A 27,193-nucleotide genomic window follows, 5' to 3' on the forward strand; every position below is an offset into this window, starting at 1 on the left:
ACAAAAAGTGGTGCTACGACCAGAGTGACGTTGATGTGATGAAGATGGATAATGTGTGATAACTGTTATTCACTGCCTAACGAATCCTGTCCCGCATACCAGAGATGACTGCTGACACTTAGGGAAATGGCGATAAAAGTACAGAGGTGGTGGAGAGAAAATTGAAAGAATGAGAAAGGGGGAAAGTTTATAGAGAGAAAAAAAAAATGCAGACAGGCCATGGGAAATAAAGAAGGAGATTTAGGCCATTTAAAGCACTGGGTCTTGTCTCAGTCTCCCCATCCCCGTCACCTCTTTTCCTGGCAGAACAAAGGGCGGCAGCCTCCTAAATGTGGCGCATTAGCCCTTTAGTTCCAGAGGGGGTAAGGTGACACCCTCCATGTATGTGGTCTGTTCAGCACACATCTGTCAGGGCCTAAGGGGGTGGGCCGGGGCGGTGGGAGGGACAGCGGGCACTGGAAGCACAAGGAAGAGCTCGAGAGAAAGGCTGTGCGTATATGTGTTTCTTGAGGACCCCTGCTGCGACAGAGAAGCCTAATACCCTGTATTTACTGTGGAAGAATTAGTCCCATCGCATGATGCTGCTAAGCTTGGCTGCCCCCCGCCCCCACCCCATGCCTCTTTATGTCAGTCATCAGAGAGAAGACATAAACAAGAGAGACGTACTCCTACAAACATGATAAGAAACTAACATGCACCATAACATTGGGTGCTGATGATATACATGATGCACGTATAGTAACAACACCCCTGTTCATTTATGACTGGGGCACCATTTGACGTTTCGCTGTCATTCTCTCTTCTTAACTTTCTTAACACAGTTCAATGTGAGTCACCACTGCCAGCAAAATAATGTATCATTTTTACACCATAATGATGATTTTTTATTTGCTTATTTATCTGTAAAATTAAATAAAATCAATCACACATTTAAGTTACATTTTACATCCTGAAAAAACACAAACATTTCAAGCAAAACTAAATTTTAAATTGATTTCACTAAATATTAGATGTTAATTGCACTGATACTGCTCGGAAGTTCAGCAGTGAATGTTTTAAATTTTAATTGTGTAGCTTCAGTTCTAAACCAAATACTGGTTTGTTCTATGTTATTAAAATCAGGAAAGAGTAGGGCTGTCCGCGACCAAAGAAATTCGACGAACACCCATAAGGATTTTGTTTATTCATCGATTAGTGTGAAAAAGCATAAAAACAGGACAAATCGACGAAGAAATCTTAGTTGAAAAGAGAAAACATCTCCCTACCAAATCCAGCCAGGTGTCAAACTTAGACAAACCAATAGAGGAAGTTAATTCAAAACAGTGAGACCCTGCCAAGTTCAAGCCTCTGATGAGATCTTAAGGATTGTTTGTTTTGCTGCTGTCAAAGGTTCAAATAGGGAGAAGACGGAGGTTTTGATGACCCCTGGCCCTCAGGTCCTTAGTGGGTGTTCTGCAAACACTCCCTATTGACGTGTGGATGAGGAGAGGCCCGCTGCCGCAAACAGTGCTCATGCTCATTTGAGTGGAAATGGACACCGCTCTGAAAAGAGCCCAGAACCCAGCAAGTGGCTGAAAAGAAAAGAGTATAATACATATGTAAGGGTGTGGTGGGTGGGGTGGTTGTGTGTGTGTGTGTGTGTGTGTGTGTGTGTGTGTGTGTGTGTGTGTGCGTGGAAGTATATATGAATAAAAATACTTTAATTTGAGAGTGCAAGAGTGTTTTGAATGTAGAAAGACTACTTCCGTATCTGTATATTTGTGATGTATGTAGATGTTATGACATAACCTCTATCCTTTATATACAGACCAACTATATCACAGCATGCATGTCGGGTCCATGCATGCTGTGATACATAATGAAATAATCTCTGTTAACTGACATTTTCTAATGGACATCTTTGAAAGTCAAATATTTCAGAATGAATGATCAATATCATGAATAATATTTTTATTTAAAAGTCTTATGTATGTAGTTAATGCACATGATGCCAATAATAGGGTCTGTTTTATTAACCTAAAAGTGATAAGAAGCATAAAGTTACAAATTATGGTTTTGTGAAAATTATATTATTGATAAAATTAGCATGTGAATTTGTCTTGAAAATATGGGGTGTAATGTGGTGTGTGTGTGTGTGTGTGTGTTTGATATGTAGGCCAAGCAGGAAGTGACCCATAAACATATCCATCCAGCTCTTTCATTGGGGGCCAGTGTTGCCCTCCTCCTCTCACCTCCTCATCCCACTCGACACACACACACACACACACACACACACACACACACACACACACACACACACACACACACACACACACACACACACGCTCTCAAAGCCCCCAGTGAGCGCTAAGCAGGCCAGCGGGCCAGCCGACGGGGCTCATTACAGGTCCACAGAGCCCCCCAACACAAAGGCCTGAGCCGCTTTAGCCATGGGATGATCTGCTCTCTACTGACTAGAGAGAGTCCATAGACGGACAAAAGGTGGGAGGGAGGGAGGGAGGGGATGGGAGAGAAAGAGGTGGAGGAGAGAAGAGGAGAGGAGAGCCACGGGCTTTAAGGATGTCAGGAGACCCCGAGAGAGAAAGCCTGGCGGGCGCTCAGAGAGGAACGGAGGGAAGAAGGAGGAGGAGGAGGAGGAGGCTTAAGCTCCACGGCTACGTCAGGACATTAACATTCACACAACCTCCCAACATCTGCTGCTTCCTTCTCGCCCTCCATCCCTCCCTCTTTCTATCCCTATCTCCCTCTGTCCGCTAGAAACGCTGGAACAAAGACAGTGGGACGGAGAGTGAGAGGAAAAGATAGACGGAGAGGGACGAGGGAAAAGAAAATGGAGAGAAGAAGAAGAGATGTGACAGGGATGAATTTAGGACATTTGGCGGCATTTAGCAGCCGCAGGGTCAGAGGACTTCTGAAGAAAAAGATATCCCTAATATATCAAATTATAAAAACATGATTTCAATTAGCAAGGGCATTCAATGGTTAACCACAAAACAGAGGAAAGGCAGCAGAAATAAAACTATGAATCGGACCTAGCACCACATATAAACTGCTTTATCAAGTACAAATCTGTAGTCCAATTGTATATTACTGTAGATCGTTACGAGCGATATTATCACAGGCACCTGGAGGCCTGATACAGGCCAGAATGGGCTCTCTGGTTCAGACAATCTTTGACTGAGCCATAAACCTGTTCTACTGGAAGCCTCTAGGAGAGAGAAGCAAACCAGAGACATGTCCAGTGCATTAAAGCCTCTCCACTAGTCCCACGTTTGGCCCTGGGCCTGTGTCTGCACCAGTCTGGCCCACTGCACTCAAAGCCACATGCTCAATTTTATGATGCTTCCCCACCATTAGCGCAACATTAGCTTTGAGGTGGCAGGGAGTGCGGGCTGTCCGATGTACAATTGAGAAAATATTGAAGCAACGGAACACAGAAGTCCAATTGTCCTACAAATATCCCAAATTCCCACATGTCAACTATGTTTCAAAGTGATGAAGTATGTAAAGTATGCTTCAGAAAGTTCAAAATCAGGGAAATCACGGAAAGGAATTGCAGCGTTGATCTGTGGCGTACAATAAGGCAAGTCTTAAGTGAAGTTAGTGTGTGACTGCTGGGTGCTTTATAGATGATGTATAGATGCCGGCTTCTTTCATATATTTCCTGTGGTGAAATTAGAGCTCTGTTCTGAAGTGCTGGGACCATGTGTGTGTGTGTGGGGGTGGGGGTGTGTGTGTGTGTGTGTGTGTGTGTGTGTGTGTGTGTGTGTGTGTGTGTGTGTGTGTGTGTGTGCGCATGACTGTAAACATGAAGACATCTTTCTCCACAGTCAATCTCTGCCTGTCACATCTGGCTCGCAACTCTACCCCTCGAATACACACTGGAATATATACACCGCGTGCATGGTGACAACTATGACTTATGTACTGGGAGGAGTGTTTGAAATTAAGCTGCAGTGAATATGGGCCCAGAAGCACTCAGAGCGAAGAGCAGGAGAGTGTGTGTATGCATTTGTCTGTGTGTGAGAGATTGTGGTCATGTGTGTGTGTGTGTGTGTGTGTGTGTGTGTGTGTGTGTGTGTGTGTGTGTGTGTGTGTGTGTGTGTGTGTGTGTGTTAGGAGGGGTGCTGTGACTCTGTGTCCGGGAAAACAAGTAGGAAACCTGTCCAGGTCCACAGTGAAGTGTGCGTACATGAAACTGTGGCTCATTTCAAGCTTGGATACTTGCGAAATATGGCTAAAAAATTAAGTTCCATATGATTCCCTGGTATACAATATCAATGTATCTTTATATATACACTAATATAAACAAAGTGGCTTAACAATTAGATTTTTCTAATCAAAACGCTAGCTAGATTAACAAGGTTTTAAAACCATTACATATGAACATATGACTACAAATCACAAGATCACAAAATCTCCCACAATACTATTTTAATTTAATTAAACTCAGGGGCCTGCATTTAATATGAGACAATATCAGATGCCCATTTAACAGTAAGTTAGACTTATATCAACTCATAAAAACCAACTGAAAGATGATTTGACAATTTATTTAACTAGTGTCTGTAGGAAGGTGCCTTTGGATGGACATGGTGACACAGATGTGCCATGGGAATTTAAAAACAAAGATATCTTGAAGATGATGATACAAATGGATTTTTGCATCCATTGTATTTGATCGTTGATCATAAGATCAAGAAATCGATGGATCAATACACTTGTACTTGTTACTCTGCCTCTTTCGCCAAATGTCTAAACAGTACACGGCTCGACAAGTTTCCTGTCATGTATATGCATCAAAGTAAATGAAGAATCAGAGTAAAAAAAACTCACAATATCTCCAAATATATCACCATGAATACGTCGTAAATACTTGTGACTGCAAAACCCTTAGGTGATGTCACAGGGCTGTGTTTATGAATGACAGCAGATGTAGTCGAACAAATTGGCAGATTACGGACTGAGGCTGCTCTACGCAGTATTCTCACTTTCTGCCTTCAAGCTAGCAAGTGTCACACCACGGCAACAGCTCTGAACCACATTGTAACAGAACATTTTATTAAAAATGGGAAGAGAAAAAGAACAAAAATCCTCCCATCTTACCTGCGGCCTGCAGGACCATGTGCATTCGGACTTTAGCCTGCTCTGCTGGAGTCTGCAGAAGAGTAACGGACAGACAACAAAAACAGAAAGTTAGTTTAGTGTCTCATGTTATCACAAAGCGCAGTTCATAACAGGACCGACAGCCTCCCCACTGACACAACGTTATCTATGTAATCTGCAAAACTGTTGTGTCCCTTAGGCATCGATATATTTTACCCATGATAATCTTTAACTGCAACCATTAGAGTGAATGTTCCCCCTTAAACTGTCCTCACAGAGCACCAAGGGACAACTTCACCAATCTACTTGCCTAATCATCTGGATATAAAAAATTAAAAAAAACCTGCTGGTGGAAAAACAGAAAGCAACAACATCCCTGACACACCAGGGAGAATCAATGAGGAAGAGATGAAGAGAAATTTAGAGACAAAACGAGAGAGTGAGAGGAGAAGAGAGAAAACAAAAGCTGCTGTAACAAGTCTTCGGAGAGTTGGATAAGAGGGCACAGAGAGCACATTTTACAAAGATCACAGCCAAAGACTCAACATATTCCCCATCCTGTGTGTGTGTGTGTGTGTGTGTGTGTGTGTGTGTGTGTGTGTGTGTGTGTGTGTGTGTGTGTGTGTGTGTGTGTGTGTGTGTGTGCGTGTGTGTGTGTGTGAGTGTGTGTGCATCTGAAACGCTTAGCGGGCATGCATGGGGGGAGGGCCTTGTGCTTTGACAGCTGTATTGGGAGGCGCAGCCCATTTTCCTGACATGCCCTCAAAAGGGTCTTGCTGTAATTCCAATATCACTGCTATTAGATTTGAGGGTCTTAATTGTCAAGGAAGAATGATGGCTACGACAGGGCTGTAAAAGACGAGCAGGCTGCAGATTGCTCTCGGAGGTTGTTTTTTTTTCTCCCGGCGCTGCCGTGGCACGGCGGCCCTCGTTACCATGCAGCGGTGGAGACTGTGTGTAGGATTAGAGAGAAATTAAATGCTAATGGGGATGGGATCTGAATCTGCTGCCTGGGAGCATCATTTAGACGACAAGGCCGGGGCGTCGCTGACAGGCAGCGCTCCCTCCTCCTCCTCCTCCTCCTCCTCCTCCTCCTCCTCCTCCTCCTCCTCCTCCTCCTCCTCCTCCTCCTCCTCCTCCACAGACAACTTGCCTCTTCCTCCCACCATTCCTTCTCCCAGGTACCCACCCCACCCCAAGCAAAAAAATCCGATTTATCAAACTGTAAACTTGTCACTTTGTAAAAACGTCACCTTTCGGTGGCAGCCAGGGAAATATAATGACCCCCTTTAATGTAGCAATGTCAGGGTGCTGTATTCTAGACGGAGACCGCACATCAAGGCACTGCAGACAGACTGACGCACACTTAATGCAACATCGATGTGTGTGCGTGTGTGTGTGTGTGTGTGTGTGTGTGTGTGTGTGTGTGTGTATCCCCTGTAGCAGGTGACATAGTGGATCACGCTCACGCTGACTGGCACTGCTCGACAGCTGAAATTACTAATCACTATTATGCTGAGAAGAGGAGGAACACTTGAGGCCTTCACCCACACACAGATGTGTGTATATACACACACACACACACTTTCTATTACCCCTCATGAAAAAGTGATACGGGCAAAAATCTGCCTTTTTTTGTTGCTTTCAAGCATCTTCTTTACAGCAAAAGCGAGGTTTACAAGCTATAAAATAACCCAATTGAACCCAATTAAATGGTACAGGGCTTAGCCTGCTGAACAATTAGAATGACACAGGAATCAGACTTGGTGCAACCGGTCTTTTAAAGCAACAGCACATCACGTCGTAACTAACCTGATCATTGTGCGCTGTGCAATCATCTTAGTTACAGATTTTCAAAACGCCCCCGTCAGTAATTACATTAGCATTTGTTTACATAGGCCTTAAGGCATGCGTTAGTCCATGCATCCTCAATGCACGAACACACACACGCACGAACACACACACACACACACACACACACACACACACACACACACAAACAGTCCTGCCAGCAGCGGGTAATACAACACTGAATCACACAGAATAGAAAACGACCGCTGCATTGTCTGCCGCCGTTAAAACTTTTCAAGCAACTTCTTGTCCTTCCGACACAAGTCGGTGATGTCAAAGCGCTCATGGAAAAACACCTGCTCTAACATCAATGATTGGCGTGCGGCCAGCGGTGTGTAACATTCTTAAAAGTTTTAGTATTGAGCATCACTGCAGTGTTCTTCCATGTGTGATTCTGCATTGAATTATTTTTTTAAATAAAAGCAGAAAAGAGAAAAGGGAAGAATCAGGACAAGCGTGTGCTTTCCTGCCTAAAGAAACTAAATGGAGGAAACAGGCCAATTAATATCAAATTATCAAGGGATGAAAAATATACTTAGAAGTCAACTTACAACTAAGCAAACATAATGATACAGAACCCAGACACAAGCACACGCGCACAACATTGCATGTTTTCGCTTCCCAACAAACTCTCTATTTTTCTCTCTAATTCACACACGCATGCCCGCTTCCTCTGTGTGTAATTCATTAGTAAACAATAAAAAGGCGTTAATTGTGCTCCCCAGAGGCAGAACTGTGTTCCCCCCACTGGGGAAGAGGCACCCGCTGCATCTGAAGTGGCTTCGCCCCTCAATTAGAACTGCGCCTTTTCCGACTCACACAAACAAACATGAGACTTGGAGGGAAGGACTCTGTGTGTGTGTGTGTGTGTGTGTGTGTGTGTGTGTGTGTGTGTGTGTGTGCGTGTGTGTGTGTGTGTGTACATTTAGAGGGAGGAAGGTGGGGAGTGTGTTTTGGAAATGAGCAGCACAGGGGTTTCAGATTATCACACTGTGAGGAGAGGGGAAACAGGCAGAGGGGGGCAAAAGACAAGACAGATAGATTTTGTGTTTTTTTTGTTTTCTTCAGCACTTCAGAGACAAACAGAGGGAGCCACGGCCGTCTTAAAGCCGGGAGTATGCTTAAACATCAAACAACATGTCATCAAAGCCACGTTGGATGCAAAAAGCCTTCACGGTCATTCCGAACGGCCACATTCAAAGGCGGGGTGACAAGCTGGCCATCATAGAGAGGGGTGAGCTGCAATAATCGTTTACATATAAGAATAACAGCAAATATTATTAAACAGTTTTACCTGGGGGGGAATTCATAGTGTTGTACTTCATCGTGCACATGAGTAGTGACAGAAATAGTTTTGAAAAGAAATAAGTAAGGGCCTAATAGAGAAGTTAAAATCCCGCCTTCTTTCCTTTCCTCCACACACTGAGCCAATCCCTGCCACACATACGTGTGACCAACACGCATTTCAACAACATACAGTAGGAAATGTATTTTTCTCTCACTCGAGGTGTAAAGGAAGGGCTTTTTTTTTTTTCAAGTAGCTGTCACAAATGAACCTACTATTTTTGGATTATTATTGCCAGCACCGACACCCACACCCGCTCGACTCGGGTTAACTCTTGCCCTAAAGGAAGTCCTGTGTGCTCGCGTTAGGCCTCCAGCTTGTTCCCTTACCTCACCACAGCGACGACAGACACACCGAGACACGCTTAGCTGAGCCTAAGTGCACAGCGTCTGTCCCATTAGTCAAAAATAAACACGTCCCATTAGAAAAATAAATAAACCCTCACTCGGCGTGGTTAAAAACAATGCTGCACAGTGTATAATGAGGCACTGCATGCAGGAAATGTCATCTATTTGTAGTCATGGTCTGGCCAAAGGGACTATTATCATTATTGGGGCCCGAGGCCGACCAGACAAAGCAAAGTATGGTGGGTCAGCAAATTAATAAATGCCTGTTAGGGAGGCCAAACAACGGTCAGATAGGCCGTAAACGGCCAAACTGTAGTCAGATTGTTAGACCGCTTTCTCACCAAATTAACTAGCTCTATCTCTCCAGGAGGAGACCGAGGGAGACTGAAGCAATGACGGGTCAGATAGAGACTGTAGGTCAGAGAATCTTCCTGATGATTAGATGATGACTTGTGTTAGTGCCCCGCTGGTTAGCTCACAGGCGCTGCTCTGCACTGCTCTCATATGGCGGTTACGCTGTCCCGACTGCCAGTGCTGTCACAGAAGCGTAGCACCCACCCTCCTGTAACCCCCCCCCCCCCCCCCCCCCCCCCCCCCAAGGTAAACACGGTTAGCTGTGTCAGCACTTTCACCCAGGCTTGCACCGTTAACACCGTTAGCTACGAGGCGGCGGCTCGCTGTCGACATGTTGAGAGTCGTTGAGAGGCTGTCGAAATCTGGCACCTTTAAGAGCATCAAAGTTTCAGGATTACTGTTGAAAATGACAACATAACAAATTAGATAGCTATTATCTAACTGTAAACCTGCATTTAAGTATGATACAAATAGAAATATGATTACATAGATATATCAGGTGTAGCTTTTTAAAGATACATTAGGTGAGCAACCACATACTCATCCACTGCTCAGAGACTTAATTGTTAACAGTCCGTTATAACCCTTTAAGTAAATGTTATATATATCCAAAAAATGGGTTTGGTGATTTTAAACATTCATTCTGACATACTTGGCCACATATCATTTGAGAATATTAGTTTTAAAGATGTAAATAATAAATTTTCTTAGTGCTGACATAAACCAAATTACATAAATTCATGGATTTGGTGTATGCTCACGAAGCACAAAGACATCCAGAAGGACAGATTGGTGACTTTGTCTCTATGGCCTCTCGAGCCAGCCTCCCGATAAACTTTTTTTTTTTTTAACAATTTGTAGGGACATAAAATCATCCCTGCTGTAAACATGTTTGATTCTTATAAACAATATTAGCATTTGCTCTTCCCTGCTCCCTATATTCTACCCAAAAGTAAAGAATCTGAATGAATAAATGAATCAATATGATTCAATGTAGGATTGAGTAAACTCACCTGACAGTTTCAAATGTCTCCAAAACACTATCTTGAGCCCATCTGCGGTAACATTAATCTTAATTGCGCCACTGTGACCATTATTATATGTCAATAAACAGTTTCAATATACACTCCCTCTAACTCTCTTTATGCTGGAGTTGATATGCTCAATATTCATCTCATTATATTTTTAAAGTCTTCATCTGTTTCCATTTTCTTTCATTTGTTGCATTCTGCTCAGGCTTTCTCCTCATCTACCCTTCTTCCTCTGCGCCTCCCTCCCTAAACAAACACACTGATATATCCCAAACCCAAAAGAGGACAGGGGAAAACAGAGCCCCTAGAAAATGCAATATTTCTGTTTTTAATATCGAGGTCTATAAGATCAGGGCAGAGATGGGTTCCATGGCAATATGTTTATTTATATATTTTATAAGGAGGGGGGGAAAAAAATCTGCCTATCAGTGTATGTATTTGGGGGGCCTGGGCCACTGTATCGGAGCTCATCTTATATGAAAAATAATGTTGTGTATGGCTATACTTTTATATATAATGGCAATATGGGATCAGGGCTCTTTTACAATGTGCCATACTTCAGGCTAGGGCTAACAGCATTTTATGGCCCGCCAGCAGTTCATCTTCATGTCTCAGGCAGGCAGGAGCACTGCATAATAATGTCGTTTCCTGCCCCCAAATGCTATTTCACAGGCCGGGGCTCATTTCTCAAACTTCACCACTTTTACAATTTCCCAAACTTTTATTCCCGTCATTATTACCAACAAGATTTCATTACGTATTTAGAATGTAAACAAGTCTGAGTAATGACACTCCCCCGTCTCCCTGGAATCATTCCCGCTGATGGCTCTGCTGCTATCTCACGCGCATGTATTCATATATATATATATATATATATATATATCGCTGGATGTCATATATATATATATATATATATATATATATATATATATATATATATATATATATATATACACATGCATATATATATACACACACACACACACACACACATGAAACACCATGCACTGCAGTTTGCCCACATACAACCATACAAGAAGTACACATACAAATATAAACTGCCCCAGCCAAGATACAACTCAAAGGCAGTAATTTACTACCCCGTGTGCATGGGTGTGTGTGTGTGTGTGTGTGTGTGTGTGTGTGTGTGTGTGTGTGTGTGTGTGTGCGTGTGCGCATGGGAGCGCATGCATGTATATGTTCCTGATAAAAGGGGGAGGTGGTGGGGGGTGAAGGGGGGGAGGGAGACGGAGAGAGTTTTATACTCAACTCACATAAATCATGTAGAAGAAAAATGAGCAAATGTGCAGGCTAACTCATCTTCTCCCCATCCGGAGAAAATGAAATTCACTGGAATACCTATCAAAACTGCAATCATCCAGAGATAATATCTTCTTTGGTCTATCTGCACTTTCCGATTTAATTTCCTCCATGCCCTTGACATCCAGCGATACCATTAAGATGAAGCACATACAGTAAGGGAGTAGTTCTCACGTTTTGATATATGAGATCTCGACGCTTAATGTAATATCATCATTTGAAAATTAATGCAATCTTTCTTTTGTTTGGGGGGGAGGGGGAGGAGGGGGTGGGATTTTTGGGAAACACTCGAGGAGCGAGCCGACGTGAGACAGGCAAGAAGACGGAGTGCAAGACAGTGACGAGGACACATGAAAAGGAGACAGAAAAATAAGTGATATGCAAGAAAGGAGGGAAAGACTGGGGAATATTTTGTGGACCCCCCCCCCCCTCCCCTCCTTCCCTGCCAGAATGACATGCAATTACATCTGGGCCTGCCCCGAGTCAGAGGTCACTCAAATTACTCCATCATTTAGCCGCGCCGCCGAGATGAGAGAGAGAAAGAGACCACCCCACCCCACTCACATCCTCCCCACCCCTGCCACCACATCAAATATCATGAAATCATTAGTGTAATAAGCATGGAAATCTGTTTGCAGATTATCAACACCCCCCCCCCCCCCCCCCCCCCCCACCTCCCCTTGCCCTCCTTTATCTGCCCAGAATCTCTCTATCTCTCTCAGAGCCGTTTTCACCTCTTTATCCTATACGATCATATTAAAGAGGAAGAAAGACAGACAGAGACAAAGACAAAGAAAGCAAGAGAAGGAGATAAAGAGCTGGTGTTTAATGAGACAATTAAGGACGGAAACAGAACAAAGAAAAGAAATGATCATTTTAAAACGTCTGACCTCCGAACTCTCCTCAACTTCTTGAATTTTATACTAAGACAGCTCAAAGTCAGCTCACTGCCATGTTCAGTCGGTCCTATTGAGGAGGGTTTGTCACATTCTTGGTGTGCGAGTGTGTCGTCCTCCTAACTCCAGCTGCTGTTGCCTGTCTGTCAGTAGGCCAACACGGCTATTTGCCCGAGTAAACTCTTCAACTCGCCAAGGGACGCCATCAGCCATCCCTGAAGAAAGCCCTGTGACGCTACCTTTTCAGATGAAAAAATACATTGTCGATGCAGTACAACATTTTTACATAAAATGAATGAGAGACTGAAAACGCCAAAAGGTTTTTTTGTTCTAATAAAAACAGTTCGCTGGGATTAAAAGAAGTATGCTTTTTCCATTTCGGTTTCTGAGCATATTCCCGTGTCATCATGACATTAAAAACCATATGGAGCAACTTGAAGAGAGTTGTTAATACTTTGCTCCACTGATGGTGAACTAATGTATTGTATCCCTGGATTACTTTACTCAACAAGTACAATTTTACCATCCGGCTGACAATGACAAGTTAAACAGCTAACCTCGTCTAGTAATACTGATACTGTCTGAGGAAAGGTTTAAGGCCATTTAGGCAACAATGGTTTGAAGAATTGTCAAACTTAGTGACAAAATTACCATATATCATTAGTAGAGGACACAGAAATAAAATTTCTCTGACAGCAAGTTGAACAAAAAGTCAGATATGGTAATGATTGTAGTGATTACTGATTGTGTGAAACACCTCAAAATAAATCTATGACTAAATTTAATACAAGAAAGATTCACGATGGATACTGAACTGGCAATATACTAACTACATTTTAATTCGTAATTCAATACTGAGACCTATTTCTTCCCAAAGAAATGAGATTTGATGAATTACGTTTTACTTACTACATTTTGGTGTTACTACCAGTCATATGCAAACAATTCCATTGAAACAATGTGTCTGTTGTTAATACGATTAAAATCACAAACTTCAAAAGGACCTTCTCAATGCTTTTACAAAAGCTCTACTATGTCTCATCAAGACATCAACGCAAAGTCTCCAATGACAACACAGATGTGTTATTTCAGTTTTCTGGGACTCGTGACCTCAACCTGAAACCACAGACTGATCCGCCTTCTCTGCTCTCTGTTTTTTCCACTCTCCCTCTCTCTCTCCCTTGTTCTTCCTCTACCCCTCTCTTCTTCTACCCTTCCCCGGGCAGTGTGTGTGGTAGAACGATGAGTACAGCTGCTGATTGAGCCAGTAATCCTGATGAGGCTGATTCCTCGTGTATTGATTGAGCTGCTGGCTTTCCACCACTTCGCTCTCAGAAGCTGTGCATCTGGACTGATTAGCTGCTGTAGGCCACCTCTTTCACTATCGCTCCATTTCTCCCACAGCAAGGCATAGCCTAACTCAAACTTGTGTGTGTGTGTGTGTGTGTGTGTGTGTGTGTGTGTGTGTGCGTGCGTGCGTGTGTGTGCGTGCGTGCGTTTGGACGTGTATGTGCAAGTGTTCAAAAGTAGAAACTAACGCAGAGCACTGGGAGCAATTAACTTCAGTCTTTTTCTCTGCATCGCTACCTATCGCGTTCAGTCAATCTGCTGAAAATACGAAAACAAAACAAACACGAACAATACAACAAACCTCAGACCACATAAATCTTAATTGCACACCTAATTACGGCACCAGTCGTTCGCTCACACAGTTAACTTAACAGGAGGAGGCAACGTTAGTATTCATCATGAAGAATCAAGCACAATAACTGTTTGAACAGAGGCTTGATTGTCGAATCAGTCTGAAAGTTTCCATTTTGTTTTTGTTATTATTAAACAACAGAACAGCTTATGACTGCTATTGCAAATGATCTAAATCAATTAAAAGCAATTCCTTGATAGAGACCCAGTCCAATCATATAACTTGAGCTTGGTGACACCACGATAAGTGTCAATATGGTTGATGCACTAATCTTAAGAGCAGTACATCAACAGAGAGTCATAAATGCCTGTTTAGAAATCTACAGGGATATATGTTGCCAGGCACAGAGAGGGGGAAACGGCGTTTTTTGAAACCGCCCTGCAACTCTACCTCAGAGGGAGACGAGCTCCATTATTTACAGTTCTCTGTCCCGAATCGTAATCAGAGTCTTGCGCTCCCCAGGCAGCTGACTACTGGGGTGCAATCTCCCCATGAGCATAAACATACCCATAAATTCAAACACTCAGTATTCACGTATTCAAATTCCCAGATATATATATATATAAAAAAATACACTGGTAAACATACCAATGTGTGTTTGTGTGTGTGTGTGTGTGTGTGTGTGTGTGTGTGTGTGTGTGTGTGTGTGTGTGTGTGTGTGTGTGTGTAAATGTGTAACGTAACGAGTTGATCCTGATGAAGACTACGAATCAAATGCAAACATGTAATAATCTGTTAGGTCCTCTAAAACTTGCCAAGAAACATTAACACAAACACACTCGCATGTGCAATACTAATCCCAAATGTGTATAAGGCATTCTAGTTTACATTCCTTAGCATTAGCAGTGTTCTGTATAAGTTAAACAAATTTGAATAAAATTATAATATGATTTACAATTCAAGGTAACTTTGGCCTGATGCAAGTGTGAAAACGTGAAAAATCTGCCCATTCATATACTGTACATAATATTTGTCTGCAATATATACTGACCCGGTATCACTTATGTCTTATAGAAATGAGTTCACATTCCTCCGCTTGCCTTTAAGAGGAAGACTCATCTCAACACGAGACACACATTACCTAATGTTTGCCAAGATGTAACTGCCAATACACATATTGATTAATACTGTTTATGCAAGTAATCCTCTCTTGAATAATTCAGACCCCCCCCCTTTATGGAGTACCACATCAATCACACCTCCAGACCTGAACCGTAGACATCTCCAAAGCCAAACTAGACCATTACTATATTGTGCACTATATTTAATGTCCGTCATTTTATTTAAGTGTCTGAGCTCAGTGAGAAATCTATGCACTATATAGTGCCCTCAAAAAATTCCCACAGTGGAACAAAAAGTAGGGAGCGGGGAATTAGAGACCACTGTACCCAAACAGTGCTTAATAACTGTATTATAGTATATGTACATGTAATAATAACTTCAATAGCATTAGCAGTTTTGAGGTAAACTGTGAGAAAAATCTGCAAAACTCACTCCAGTCTTTTTTCCCCACTTCAATCAGAGTCAAAATATGGAACAATTCTGCGACTGAGCTTGACGACGTTGAAATCTGAGGTCAACTTTATCTGGTCTGCCGCTCGCTCAAGTGGAGAGTTACTGCGAACCGTTTGAATGTTCGGGGTCGGTCATTTGTGTGGCATATTCAGGGTCATTTGCGTAGCGCGTGGTGGGGCAGGAGGGCGGGGGGGGGGGGGGGGGGGGGTCATTTGCGTAAAGGTGCTGGGAGCTGCAGGTTTAGTATGCAGGGAGGCGAGGGAGGGAGGGCATGTGACATCCACAGAGAGCCAGGACCCTTGCTGACCCCTGTCTATAATTCATCCCCAGGAATAAGGGGCACATCAAACCTTGGTTCCTTCCCACCCAAAAAGAGGAGAGAGAACCTTTTCACTTTGTTGCACGGCTCTCTGACCCCGTATTAAAGCGAGGAGCGAGAGAAACGCTGGAAAACGTTAGCTATTAAATTTTCAGGGCTGTCCCGGGAGAGCGTTTCTTGCGGGCTCCCGATTCACGGATGGGAGAAGACTGAGGAAAGGCCCCCATGCTGACAGGACGAGGGAGAAGGAGAGACGGAGGGATGGAGGGTGTGTGTCTGAAAGGTAAAGATTCTCCTTTCATTCATCCATGAGCAAACAGGTATGCACACGGGGGGGGGGGCAGAATTTGGGATAAATGAAACGCTAATATAAAAGGTGGACCAGGCCCTAGGGGGCACACTCCCCTCCCTCTATTCCTGTTTACTAACTTTTCTCTGTGTCTCTCTCTCTGCCTGTAACTGCAGGTATTCAGCTCCAATGACAGAGGTTTCATTAGGAATGCAGATATCAAAGTGTGTGTGTGTGTGTGTGTGTGTGCGCGTGTGTACTGTAGGGGATAAAAGGGGGGTGTCAAATAGAACTTACCAGATGTTCTAATCTGCCTTTGATGTTCGCGGCATCCCTGCAACACAACAACACATTTCCACTACTGTAAATAAAGCGCAGACACAAAATGTCATTTTAAAAAAAGACAATATTTTTTTTGCAGATGCATACACACATCCACGGAGAAAACACACAGAAGGGAGACAGAAGAACAAACTCTATTCAAGTGTGTTTGAATGAACATTTCGGAAGTAATGAACATTTTAACCATTTTGTGAAACAATACCTGTAGCTAATTTGGATTAGCTGGAATTTATATTTTCATTATTAATTAATCAACCCATTATGTTCTCAATCAAAAGAGTCATTGATTGGTCTAAATCAGTTCATCAGACCATCAGTCAAAAGGTTTTGAGTTTATTTTCATAGAAGATAGAGAAAAACAGATTGTTTCATTATTTAAGAAGCTGAAACCAAAGATTGTTTTAAATACATTTTAGCTTGAAAAATGACTTAACAATTAATCGATTGTCATGTAAGTTCTATTTAGTTGAGAATTGTTTCAGTTGAAATGCAGTCAGCAGTGATCAAAACCATCTTATTGATTTTACTTTCAGTTATGAGGTGGATAGAAATGGTTGTGCAAGAAATTGATCTTTATGACATCAAAAAGGTTTTTGGAAAGCAAAAGAAAGAAAAAAAAAAATAGATGAGGAAGAATTATCCTAATTGTATCCTTTCAGACTGAAGTGCTGTGTGCATTAGTGTGTGTTTGCATACACACCAGACAGAGGTTAGCTAATATTGTTGGCAGTCATAATAATAATACCCAGTACAGTGAAAGAACTCAGAGTTTATTATCTGTGAATTATTCAAAAATAAATAAAATGAGTGTGTATGATTATCAGGGTAGCAACAGCAGAATGGCGAGCCATGGAAGTGGAGGTGGAGGAGGAGGAGGGGGGGGGGTTAAAAAGAGCAAATTGGCAGTAAATAATAGATGCTATTTTGGCACATTTCAAATTTGCAGCAGTGGAAATCAACAGATCAAGAGAACACAAACAGCCCCGGTCCCCGATCCCTGCACCCCCCCCATCCATCCAGCTCTGGCCCCCCATTACTGACAACTCCACCCCGGCCATGAGGGTTCACAGTGTGCATGTGTGCGTGTGCACGTGCATATGTGTGTGTGTGTGTGTGTGTGTGTGTGTGTGTGTGTGTGTGTGTGTGTGTGTGTGTGTGTGTGCTGAGAGAGAGGAAGGCTTATCGACAGGCTTCAGTTGCTAATGCAGCCAGCAGCATCACAGTGTAAATCTACACCATCTCTAAAATTACATACTGTCTAATCCATCCCTCCCTCCTTCCACCCCATCTCTCCATCCATCTATCCCTCCATCAGGCCAAGTCCCATATCCAGTGTGACCACAAACCTGCGCCATTCATTTCCAAACAGCAGTATGAAGGAATGACTGAAATGCTAAACTGAAATATAAACAAAAGTAAGAAACAACAAGAAAAGAAGTGGTGAAGAAAGGATGTGTGCTGAGCCACATGCAGACAAGTCAACCACTTAAGGCAAACTTCATCTCGCTGTAATTACATTACATTCTGACAAACATCCCGCCACATTCATTATACATGACGGGCGCCCAGCAACCAGACAGCAAGACATTTGTTACCGTGGTGACAGTGTGTGTAATCCGCTAATGAAGCGCAATTAGTGAGAAACAATCCAACACAGGGGAGACGCGGCGCTCGATCCCTCCTCCTCCTCCTCCTCCTCCTCCACTCTTTTCCTGTCGCTTTTTTCTCCCCCCCCCCCCCCTCTCCCCTCGCACTCCTTTTTATAACCACGTCTTTTTTTTTTCCCTTGTCTTTTATTTTTGTGATCCAACCTTTATTAAGCTCTTCACTTGCATTTAATCTGCCACTCTGTCATCTGTAGTCTTGACTTTATCAAGGGCAAGCTGTCCAGCACTGTCCGCACCAGGGCCGAAGGGATCACTCTATCCATTAGATGCACACAGCTGGCGCACGCACACACACACACACACACACACACACACACACACACACACACACACACACACACACACACACTCCATTTTACATCCTCATCTCTCTTTTCAAAACATCATATAATCTGCTGAGGTCTTCAGGGACAGAGCTTTCCTCTTCTCCTTATCTCCCTCCCTCCCTCCGCTCTCTGTGCCTTCAACGCAGAGGCAGCATCGATTTCTGAATTACACCACAATATTAAATAATTAATATACTTGCCATGATTGATGTTTTGCATTAGGCCAATATTAGGTTATCAATCAAAATCCACTTGGTTTAATGTAATAATATTGAAAATGTGTCAGTGCCTGTTCATCCAATTTGTAGTGGAGGCAAGCCAGATAGTAATGGTGGTGTAGCACAAGGCCTCAGAGACACTGTGGCCGGCTTACTACAACCATAGGAGCACATTATAGCGCTGGCACACCGCGGGGAGGGGGGGGGGGGGAGCGATGGAGGGGGAGACGAAGAAGTGACGACAGACAGGGATGAAGCAGATATACAGAGAGTGATCCGTGATACACTGTGACAGGGTTGGCATGCTGAGAAGGCGTGACAGTCACATTGTTTATTTACGCTCAATCAAGAAACTGAACTTGTGGCACATTCAACTTGTTACTTGTGCTGCATTCACATCAGGCGGCGGTACGCGGCGAACCGGATATCGTATTAGGGGACGAGCAATCTCGAAACCCGCCGGCTATCGGTCTCACGATGGATCCGCCTTACGGGGCAAAGAACTATATTTCTGGGGTTCCGGGGTAGCCAGCGGATATCCGGACCGCGACTTCTTTTCCGTGCACTGCTCAGTGCTCACTGTCTGGACAAGTAGCCAGTTTACAAGCAGATTTTTGAACCATTAAAAAATCGAATTTATCATGAGACAATAGCCTGTGGGTTTGGAGATTGCATTTCGGCCGATGCGTTGTGCCTCTTTTGCACACATGGACTGTTTAACCTGCATTAAAATAAAGAATGCACGAACATGATTGGTCAATACTACCGGCAATACAAACAGAAACCAGAACGCTTCCGATGCCAAAATCTGGTCACGTTGCCTACAGATTCTGCATATGAATGCAGTCTGTTTATGAAGATTAGTGGACGAAAGCAGGACGGCAAAATTAGGTGAGGCTGGCAGAGAATTTAAAGTTAAAATATTTTCACTTTTTGCCGTCCTCCACGATAGACTTACAACCGGATGTTCTGTAGCTCCCTCACACCGGAGAACGTTGTTTACGTTTGCAATAGAATATTAAGAGAAAGTTGCATTTTATAGCAAAATGCATCAATAGAATGATTATATAAAATAGTAGTCGCAAAATAATTACATTTTATGTATTCGATTCCATCACCATATAGTGACATATTGTCTCGCGCATTTCGTTTTGCTGTTCTGCCATTCTGTCGTTTTCTTTTGGAAATATTTATGACGCACCGTTTTGCAATATAGACATTTGCCAGTCATCACTTTCAGACACATTGCATCATTGCGTTTGTGGGAACTTGCAGTATTTCGTGCACAGATTACCTCTCTTTTACCATCAACATAGCTACAAGGCAGAAGGAGAAAGACAGCCTGACAAAGAATGGCGGGTGGGAGAGGGAGGGGTCGGAGAATGAGAGAGAGAGTAATGTACTGTTGTTCCAGGAAATGGTAATTAGTTATCCGAGGTCAATTAAGTAAAACAAGACAAACAAGTGTGAGTGTTAAACTGAGCCCTGGCAAGGTCAATATAACCAATTTAACATGGTCACTGGATCCATCACAGTGTGCACTTTTCTGCTTCCTCATTACAGCTTCTTTTCTCCTTCTTTTAATCTTATTTAATCCACTTTAGATTCACATATTTCTTCGTCTCACCCGCGTGTTCTTCTGGCATCTATAAATCACATATCAGTACTATAAGTACACATAAGTACATGTTTTGTTTCACAGTGTCCAAACCCTTTTCTGTCTTTAAAGAGGGTGTTTAAGCTGTTGCCTCATCTTACCTCATGTCCTTCTCTGTCTCTCTTCATCTCATTTTGCCCTCTCCCAATCACCCCCCGACAATTAATTACAGCGCCGGTATCAGAAGAATTGTCATTTGTGGTCAAGTTTCTAATAATTGCATTAGGGGTCTTCAGGTTTTTCTAAAGATGCCCTCCACTTCTGTCCCTCCCCCCTCTCTCTTTCTCTTCCTCTCCTTACTTGAACCCTCCTCCTCTCCCGCTCCACCCCTTGACACGGCGAAGATAAATATCTTCAGTCAGTCAATGGTGGCGACAGAGGGACTTAAAATGCAGAGGCAGTCATTTGATTCCCGGCTAACAGAGCTGCCCATTAGCGCAGCACTCATCAGCCATGCATTACCTCTCGGGCCTGCTGTCCTGAGTGTGGAAGCTTTAACCCTTTCACTGTCCACTACTGGCCAGGTTCATCACTTCATATCGGGCACACTTCACTGGCTCTCTTCCACTGGCCCTATTAACACCTTATTTTGTCCCCTATTTGTGGCAGCAACCACTTAACTGTCCTTTACTAGCAATGGCATTGTGGGAGCAGAAAGTGCAGGTCAATGAAAATGATGGCCGCTTTCTGCAATCCCAGTACTGCTTAAAGGTGATGAAATGCCCTCTGATTTAAGGATTAAAAAAACTAAATTAATAAAAAAGTCAGCACCAAATGGTTGTTTGTGTCACGCTAATGGCTTTGTCATACTTTATATATAATGTATGGGGAGTTAATAGTCTGAAACACTAGTGAACCAGAAAGTCTTACACTGACATTAAAGCAACATTTAAAGCACACCTCACCCATAGGCTGGAAATTTACTTACCAAAACTGCAAAAAGAAAATCACCTGTACACCTCAAAGTTAATATAGCAAGGCTTATTTTAAGCTGACAAGTTTGACAAAATTATTATCTTTCCCCATTAAGAGCTGCTACTTTTTATTTTACTTGAAACAAACAATATTCAGTGTAGGGAATGGTTGGCATTACTGCTTCAACATAATCCATTATCAAAATAGCTAAAGTTGAATTATCTGTTAGTTGGTTTAATCTTAAAATGGATCACATAAATGCAAATGTGCTAATTGAAACCATTATCATTTAAAACAGCTGTGAAATTGTCATCCAATTTATTAAATAAGTAGGGGTCCAGATTTAAGCTGTGTTGGACCACATCAAACTTTTTACTGGGGAAAGATTACAAATCTCAGACCACGTTGTAAGCACCACTTTGTTTCTTTTATTTTTTTTAAGTGTACCTATCTCTTTTTTGTTCCACACTGTAGCTGCAGAAACAACATTTTGGCCTACAGCAGCCTCTCAGCCCTCAGCCTGATATCAGTCAGAGATAGTGAGCAAAGGGAAGACAGGACACTGTAACACTATGAAAGAGACATCACTCATCAGATTGTGTGTGTGTGTGTGTGTGTGTGTGTGTGTGTGTGTGTGTGTGTGTGTGTGTGTGTGTGTGTGTGTGTGTGTGTACCCCATTTGCCACAGTTGCATGTCTTGTCAAGCGTGTCATTGAGCATTCATATGTTGTTTGACTGCTGATAGAATGGCAGGCATATTTATTAAAGAGTCAATGTGATGGGGACACCAGAGTGAGCACACTCACACACACACATAAATAAAACACACAATGCACTAATACACAGTCCACATCAGTGACATCTGCCTGTTTAACTAATAGAAGGCAAAAGCTTGATATTAAGCAGTCGAGGGACACACACACACACACACACACACACACACACACACACACACACACACACACAAACACACACACTGATACAGGGAGCTCAGCTTTCCCCCAGGCCTGATTGCCATCTCCATAGTTCCTTTTTAACAGGGCTGCCAATTGAAATTGAAATTGTATTCTTCTGTGTGTACTATCAGAGTTACCTCTCAGGGTTTTATACAGCTAAGAGGAGGGCTGGGGGGGGGGGGCCCGCTCGCACACGCACACACACACACACACACACACACACACACACACAGGAAGGGATAATGCAAGGGTAAGTCAGGGGCTGTCACTCTTCCACGCAGAACACACGAGAGAGAACAAAACACAGACTTATGCTTCTATGCTTTCTATGTAATTCGGCATGTGCACACACACACACACACACATGCATGCACGCATACAACGCCCACCCCCCTTCCCCCCAATGGAGGGGGCTCTACTTTAGCATAATCCCAAAATGGTGGAGAAAAGCAGTCCATTAAAAATGGGGCTAACAAATTCAGCACTTTATGTTTCTCTGAAGGGAGGGTTAAGTGCAGTCAATAAAAAAAGTCAGAAAAGGAGGAAGAAGAAAGGAAGAAGCTGATTTATGGCTGGCCTTTCTGTTCTCTGTGATATACACATACATACATACATACATACATACATACATACATACATACATACATACATACACACACACACACACACACACACACACACACACACACACACACACACACACACACACACACACACACACACACACACACACACACACACACACACACACACACACACACACACACCTGTTCCTACGTGGCCCATATCTGACACCTGGTCATGGACAACGCTCGAGAGAGAGAGAAAGAGAGTGCTTGAAACACTTGTGGAGCAGGAATTTAAGGACTACATTTCTTGAAAAGTTGCAAGATTTTCACTTTAACAGTTAAGAAACAGGTGTTTTGTCAAACTGCACCAGGAGTAAAAATTTGACAGAACTTTTACTTAATAAGCACTTTTATAGCTACAGTGGAAGCAGTACCTCCAAACCAAATAGCACTTGTTTATTCTACACAGACAATTTGACTCATTTGATTATGTGCAACCTTTATAAGAAGGTGACCGTGTCAGCAATAACAAGACCTATAATCAACACCACTGGCTAGTTGAATGAAGTGGACATTAGTAACATAATTGAAATTAAAAAGCAGGGAAGGGCAGAAGAGGCCAATTATGGAGATGAGAGTCACGGTGTTACAGATCAAAGCGTTTCTGTGTGAACTGGTGACTTTGTGTCCGTGTGAATATTTTATTATTGTCTCTTTTTTAGCTAGATGGCTAACTCTGCCAGACCAATATATCAGCCGATATTAGCCTGTTGCAGATACATCAGTATCGCTGTATATGTTGGCTGATAAGAAGACATTGCAATTCACAGAAATGCCAAACTAGGTCGAAGGTAATTTAGAAACAGTTCCACATCACATAGTTTGTCACCAGAGAGCACTGACGAGTTTATTTTCTCATCTTAAAATGTTTCACTTAAACTCCCAAATATCAAAATCATTGCAAAATTAGCAAAAGTCATTACAATTTCACAACATACCAATCCGAATCTTGTGTGCAACCTGGTCATCAATATTACATTTTCTGTCAAATTTTGAATATGGAAGAAAAAACCTCTGTGCCTACTTTAGGCCCCTGTGCCTGTGCTTGGGAACCGACACGTGTTCACATTTATTTTGCTATTAAAGAAACAAATCATGCATCAGTAGGTCATGGTTGAGGAACCGTCTTCAACTCATTTTGAGCGAGTCGACTCAACCGCCACCCCGCTGCATTCGCACACGTATCTAAACAAACATGCAGCACCGTGGACCGAGTGTGTCCCCCTACAGACGGTCCCTCTTCCTAGCCTGTACGTACCAACTCTGGTGCTGAGGAGAATTGAATGCTGGGGTCAAGTTTGAAAGTAAATGGACTTATTTTTAGTGTGTTGCATAGAAGGGAGGGTGGGACAAAGACAGAGAGGCATGGAGAGCAATCAATTTCCCCGCGGTTTCTTCAATAGCCGGTGGTCCTTTTCATACCTCCCAATTAGAACCTTTCCTAATCAGAAAAATACCTCTCCGTCATTGAGACGGAAACAATGACACTCCCCAACATGTCCGCCTGCTCCAAAACTCTATAGATTTCAGTGCTGGTTCACAAAGAATGAAGCACCGGGCTATACGGCGGGGGGGGGACGATACGCTTGTGTTAGAATCAGATGTGGAAATCTTTTGGCTCTCCTCGTGGCCCCAGAAAAACTGACGGGGAACAATGGCAGCCCGGCACAGCATCTGTCATGGCACAATATAAAAAGATGATCTTGGCACAAAATGGACACAAAAAAAAAAGAACGGGGGAGAGGGAGGAAGACGGGGGAAATGGAGAGGAGGGGAAGGGGAGAGGTAATTCATTTGCAAATCAGGCCCTGGCGCTCAGGTCTATTTCAAGCTGCCAGTGGGTGCCAGGAGTTAACAAGGTAATCAGTTTCAATCCTGCCCTTCAATTGTACATCACACCCTCATCCAGAGAATACCCGGGCCTTTCTATAGGGGCAGAGGGGGGAAATAGCAATCTGGCTGCCGGCTGGCTGCACACACAAAACACACACACCTGAAGACAAGTGTGTACACATATACAGGCAGCCACGAATTTACGCGCGCGCGCGCGCGCGCGCACACACACACACACACACACACACACACACACACACACACACACACACACACACACACACACACACACACACACACACACACACACACACACACACACACACACACACACACACACACACACACACACACACACACACACACACACACAGTTTATTAATAGCCATGTATCCACAACATGTCCTTACAAGCAACTGTACCTCATTTTAATAATTGTTTGTCTTTCAATCAGGCAAAAAATGACAAATATTTGTCTGCTCGACCTTCTCAAACGTGAGGATTTACTGCTTTTCTGTATTGTATATGAATTTGATTCAAACGCCTTTGGGTTTGAATCAAGATGTCTCGATGGGCTCTCGTTCCTTCTGTTTATAATAAAACATAATCAACAGATTAATCAATAATTACAAAACAATGGTTAGTCTCAGCATGAGCAAAGCACTGAGAAATGTTGATTTATCACAGTCTTTCTGTTTCTCTCATCTCATGTCCCTGAATATTTCTCGGTTCGCTTGTTTTTAATTGCGTCAATGCCGTCAGAGCCATATTTCAAATTACTGCTCACCATAATGTCACAAAACCTTTGAAGAACCATAGAAGTTGTTACGAAGAGGCCTGGAATTATTTGTAGGTCATGTTTACTGTAACAAACTATTAAACAAAATATTAGAAGTCTTCCTTTTCCAAAAAAAAACTCTACACACACACAACGGGTAACAAGGATATTCTCAACATAAAATAAGACAAGCAGAAAGGTAGAGAGAGAAAAAAGAAAGCTAAATGTGTCCTAATCCTTTCTTCCTCTCTCTGTATCCTTCTCTTTAGTCTGTGTCAGCTGGAACCGGCTGGCCGAGATGCAGTTAGCCCCGGTTAGTCCCTCATCTGCATAATCAATATGACAACCTTATTTTTCTGAGGCAAACAGGATTTTGCCGCTGAGCTGTGTTTGTTGATGTGTGTGTGTGTGTGTGTGTGTGTGTGTGTGTGTGTGTGTGTGTGTGTGTGTGTGTGTGAGCGTGCCCAGTCTGCTTCTGGCCAGCCTCAGTCATGGCCCTCTTTAGCCTTAATTAGATTAGGCGCGATTATCCCGGCTCTACCTTACAAGTGTACAGGCGGGATAAAGTGGCCACAAAGGCCAGCCTGTCACAGGGACCGGGCTCTGGTCTGCAGGTTATCAGGGTCCAGGGAGACACACCGCGTACATTGTTATTCATATCATCTCCACACCGTTTTCTACGCTGCCTTTTCCACTACCCCACCCCCCACCCTCCCTCCTCCATGTCTGTGGTGTCAAACTGGCGTAATCACTGGCCAGGGTAAGTCTCTCTTTTCTCTCTCTGTCTGTCTGTCTGTCTGTCTGTCCGTCAGAAGACAAAACAACATGGCCCCAAGCGCTCTGCAGTCTGGCCTACAGGGAGAGATGTCAGGAGTGGGAGAGGGGGGGGTGTGTGTGTGTGTGTGTGTGTGTGTGTGTGTGTGTGTGTGTGTGTGTGTGTGTGTGTGTGTGTAGAGCTCAAGGAAAAGTGATACAAAGAAAAGTTAACCCAAGTCTCACACTAATGCAGACAGACTTACATGCACATACAGAGGACAGAGTCGTTGCTACAGCAAGGGATGCACCGATCCGGCTTTTTCAGGCCCGATACCGATACCTGAACTTTGGCTATCACAGCAACTTAAAAACAGGAATTACAATTCAAGTGTAAACCTTTTTAATGCAGCAACAATGTGGTCAAAACTTAAACACTGGTCAAATTTATAATCTCGTTTACTGATGAAATAAGTGCTGATATAAATTAAAGTTAAGACCATTTTATTCGACAAATTTCTTGTGTTTTTTTAGTTTGGACCCTTGAGAACTTTAGCTTGTTTTGCCAAAGGAACAAAGTTTTGTCGAAAAACGTATGGTATCAAAAAGTATCGGTAATGGTATACTAAATTTCAAAATGATACCCTGCGTTACTCAAGACTCATTGCATTCATAAACAATCTATACATCAGAGATGGCAACATACAGTGTGACCATATAAAAACTGTGGCGTATGTTTACCTGCAAAAATGTGCGTGCCATAACATTGGCTCCAACGGCATTATTCCTTTTGATTAATGTGTATGAACATTTTATGAGATGATTTGCTATGATTTTCTGAAATACTTTTCTCTACAAATGAATTGTGTTCCACACAGAGCTCAGAACTAACGGATTCCAGTCCGTCTGCATTGATGAATGTGTATGTGGAGAGAAAAAGAAGTGAATTATTCGCTCACTGTTGATTAGACAGCCGTGCCCAAAATACTTAGAAACAACTGTAAGTACTTTCCATGCTGTCAGATGTGGGCATAGAAAGAGGCA

The 27,193-nt window shown here is 43.0% G+C and overlaps 1 protein-coding gene across 1 annotated transcript in view; it reads right to left on the reverse strand.

The window, feature by feature from the left end:
• The window catches only part of rsrc1 (arginine/serine-rich coiled-coil 1), a 110,851-nt gene that overhangs the window by 53,041 nt on the left and 30,617 nt on the right, over nucleotides 1-27,193 (reverse strand). Inside the window, exons 5-6 of the mRNA XM_068720021.1 lie at nucleotides 16,373-16,409; nucleotides 5,107-5,158 (exon numbers count right to left, since the gene is read on the reverse strand). Of these exons, the coding sequence (XP_068576122.1) occupies nucleotides 5,107-5,158; nucleotides 16,373-16,409 (89 nt within the window). The remainder of the gene's footprint in view (nucleotides 1-5,106; nucleotides 5,159-16,372; nucleotides 16,410-27,193) is intronic.

The sequence above is a fragment of the Cebidichthys violaceus genome, unplaced genomic scaffold (genome assembly GCF_023349555.1).
Source record: "Cebidichthys violaceus isolate CVI_PGR_0920_01 unplaced genomic scaffold, fCebVio1.0.p SCAF_1, whole genome shotgun sequence".
Taxonomy (NCBI): domain Eukaryota; kingdom Metazoa; phylum Chordata; class Actinopteri; order Perciformes; family Stichaeidae; genus Cebidichthys; species Cebidichthys violaceus.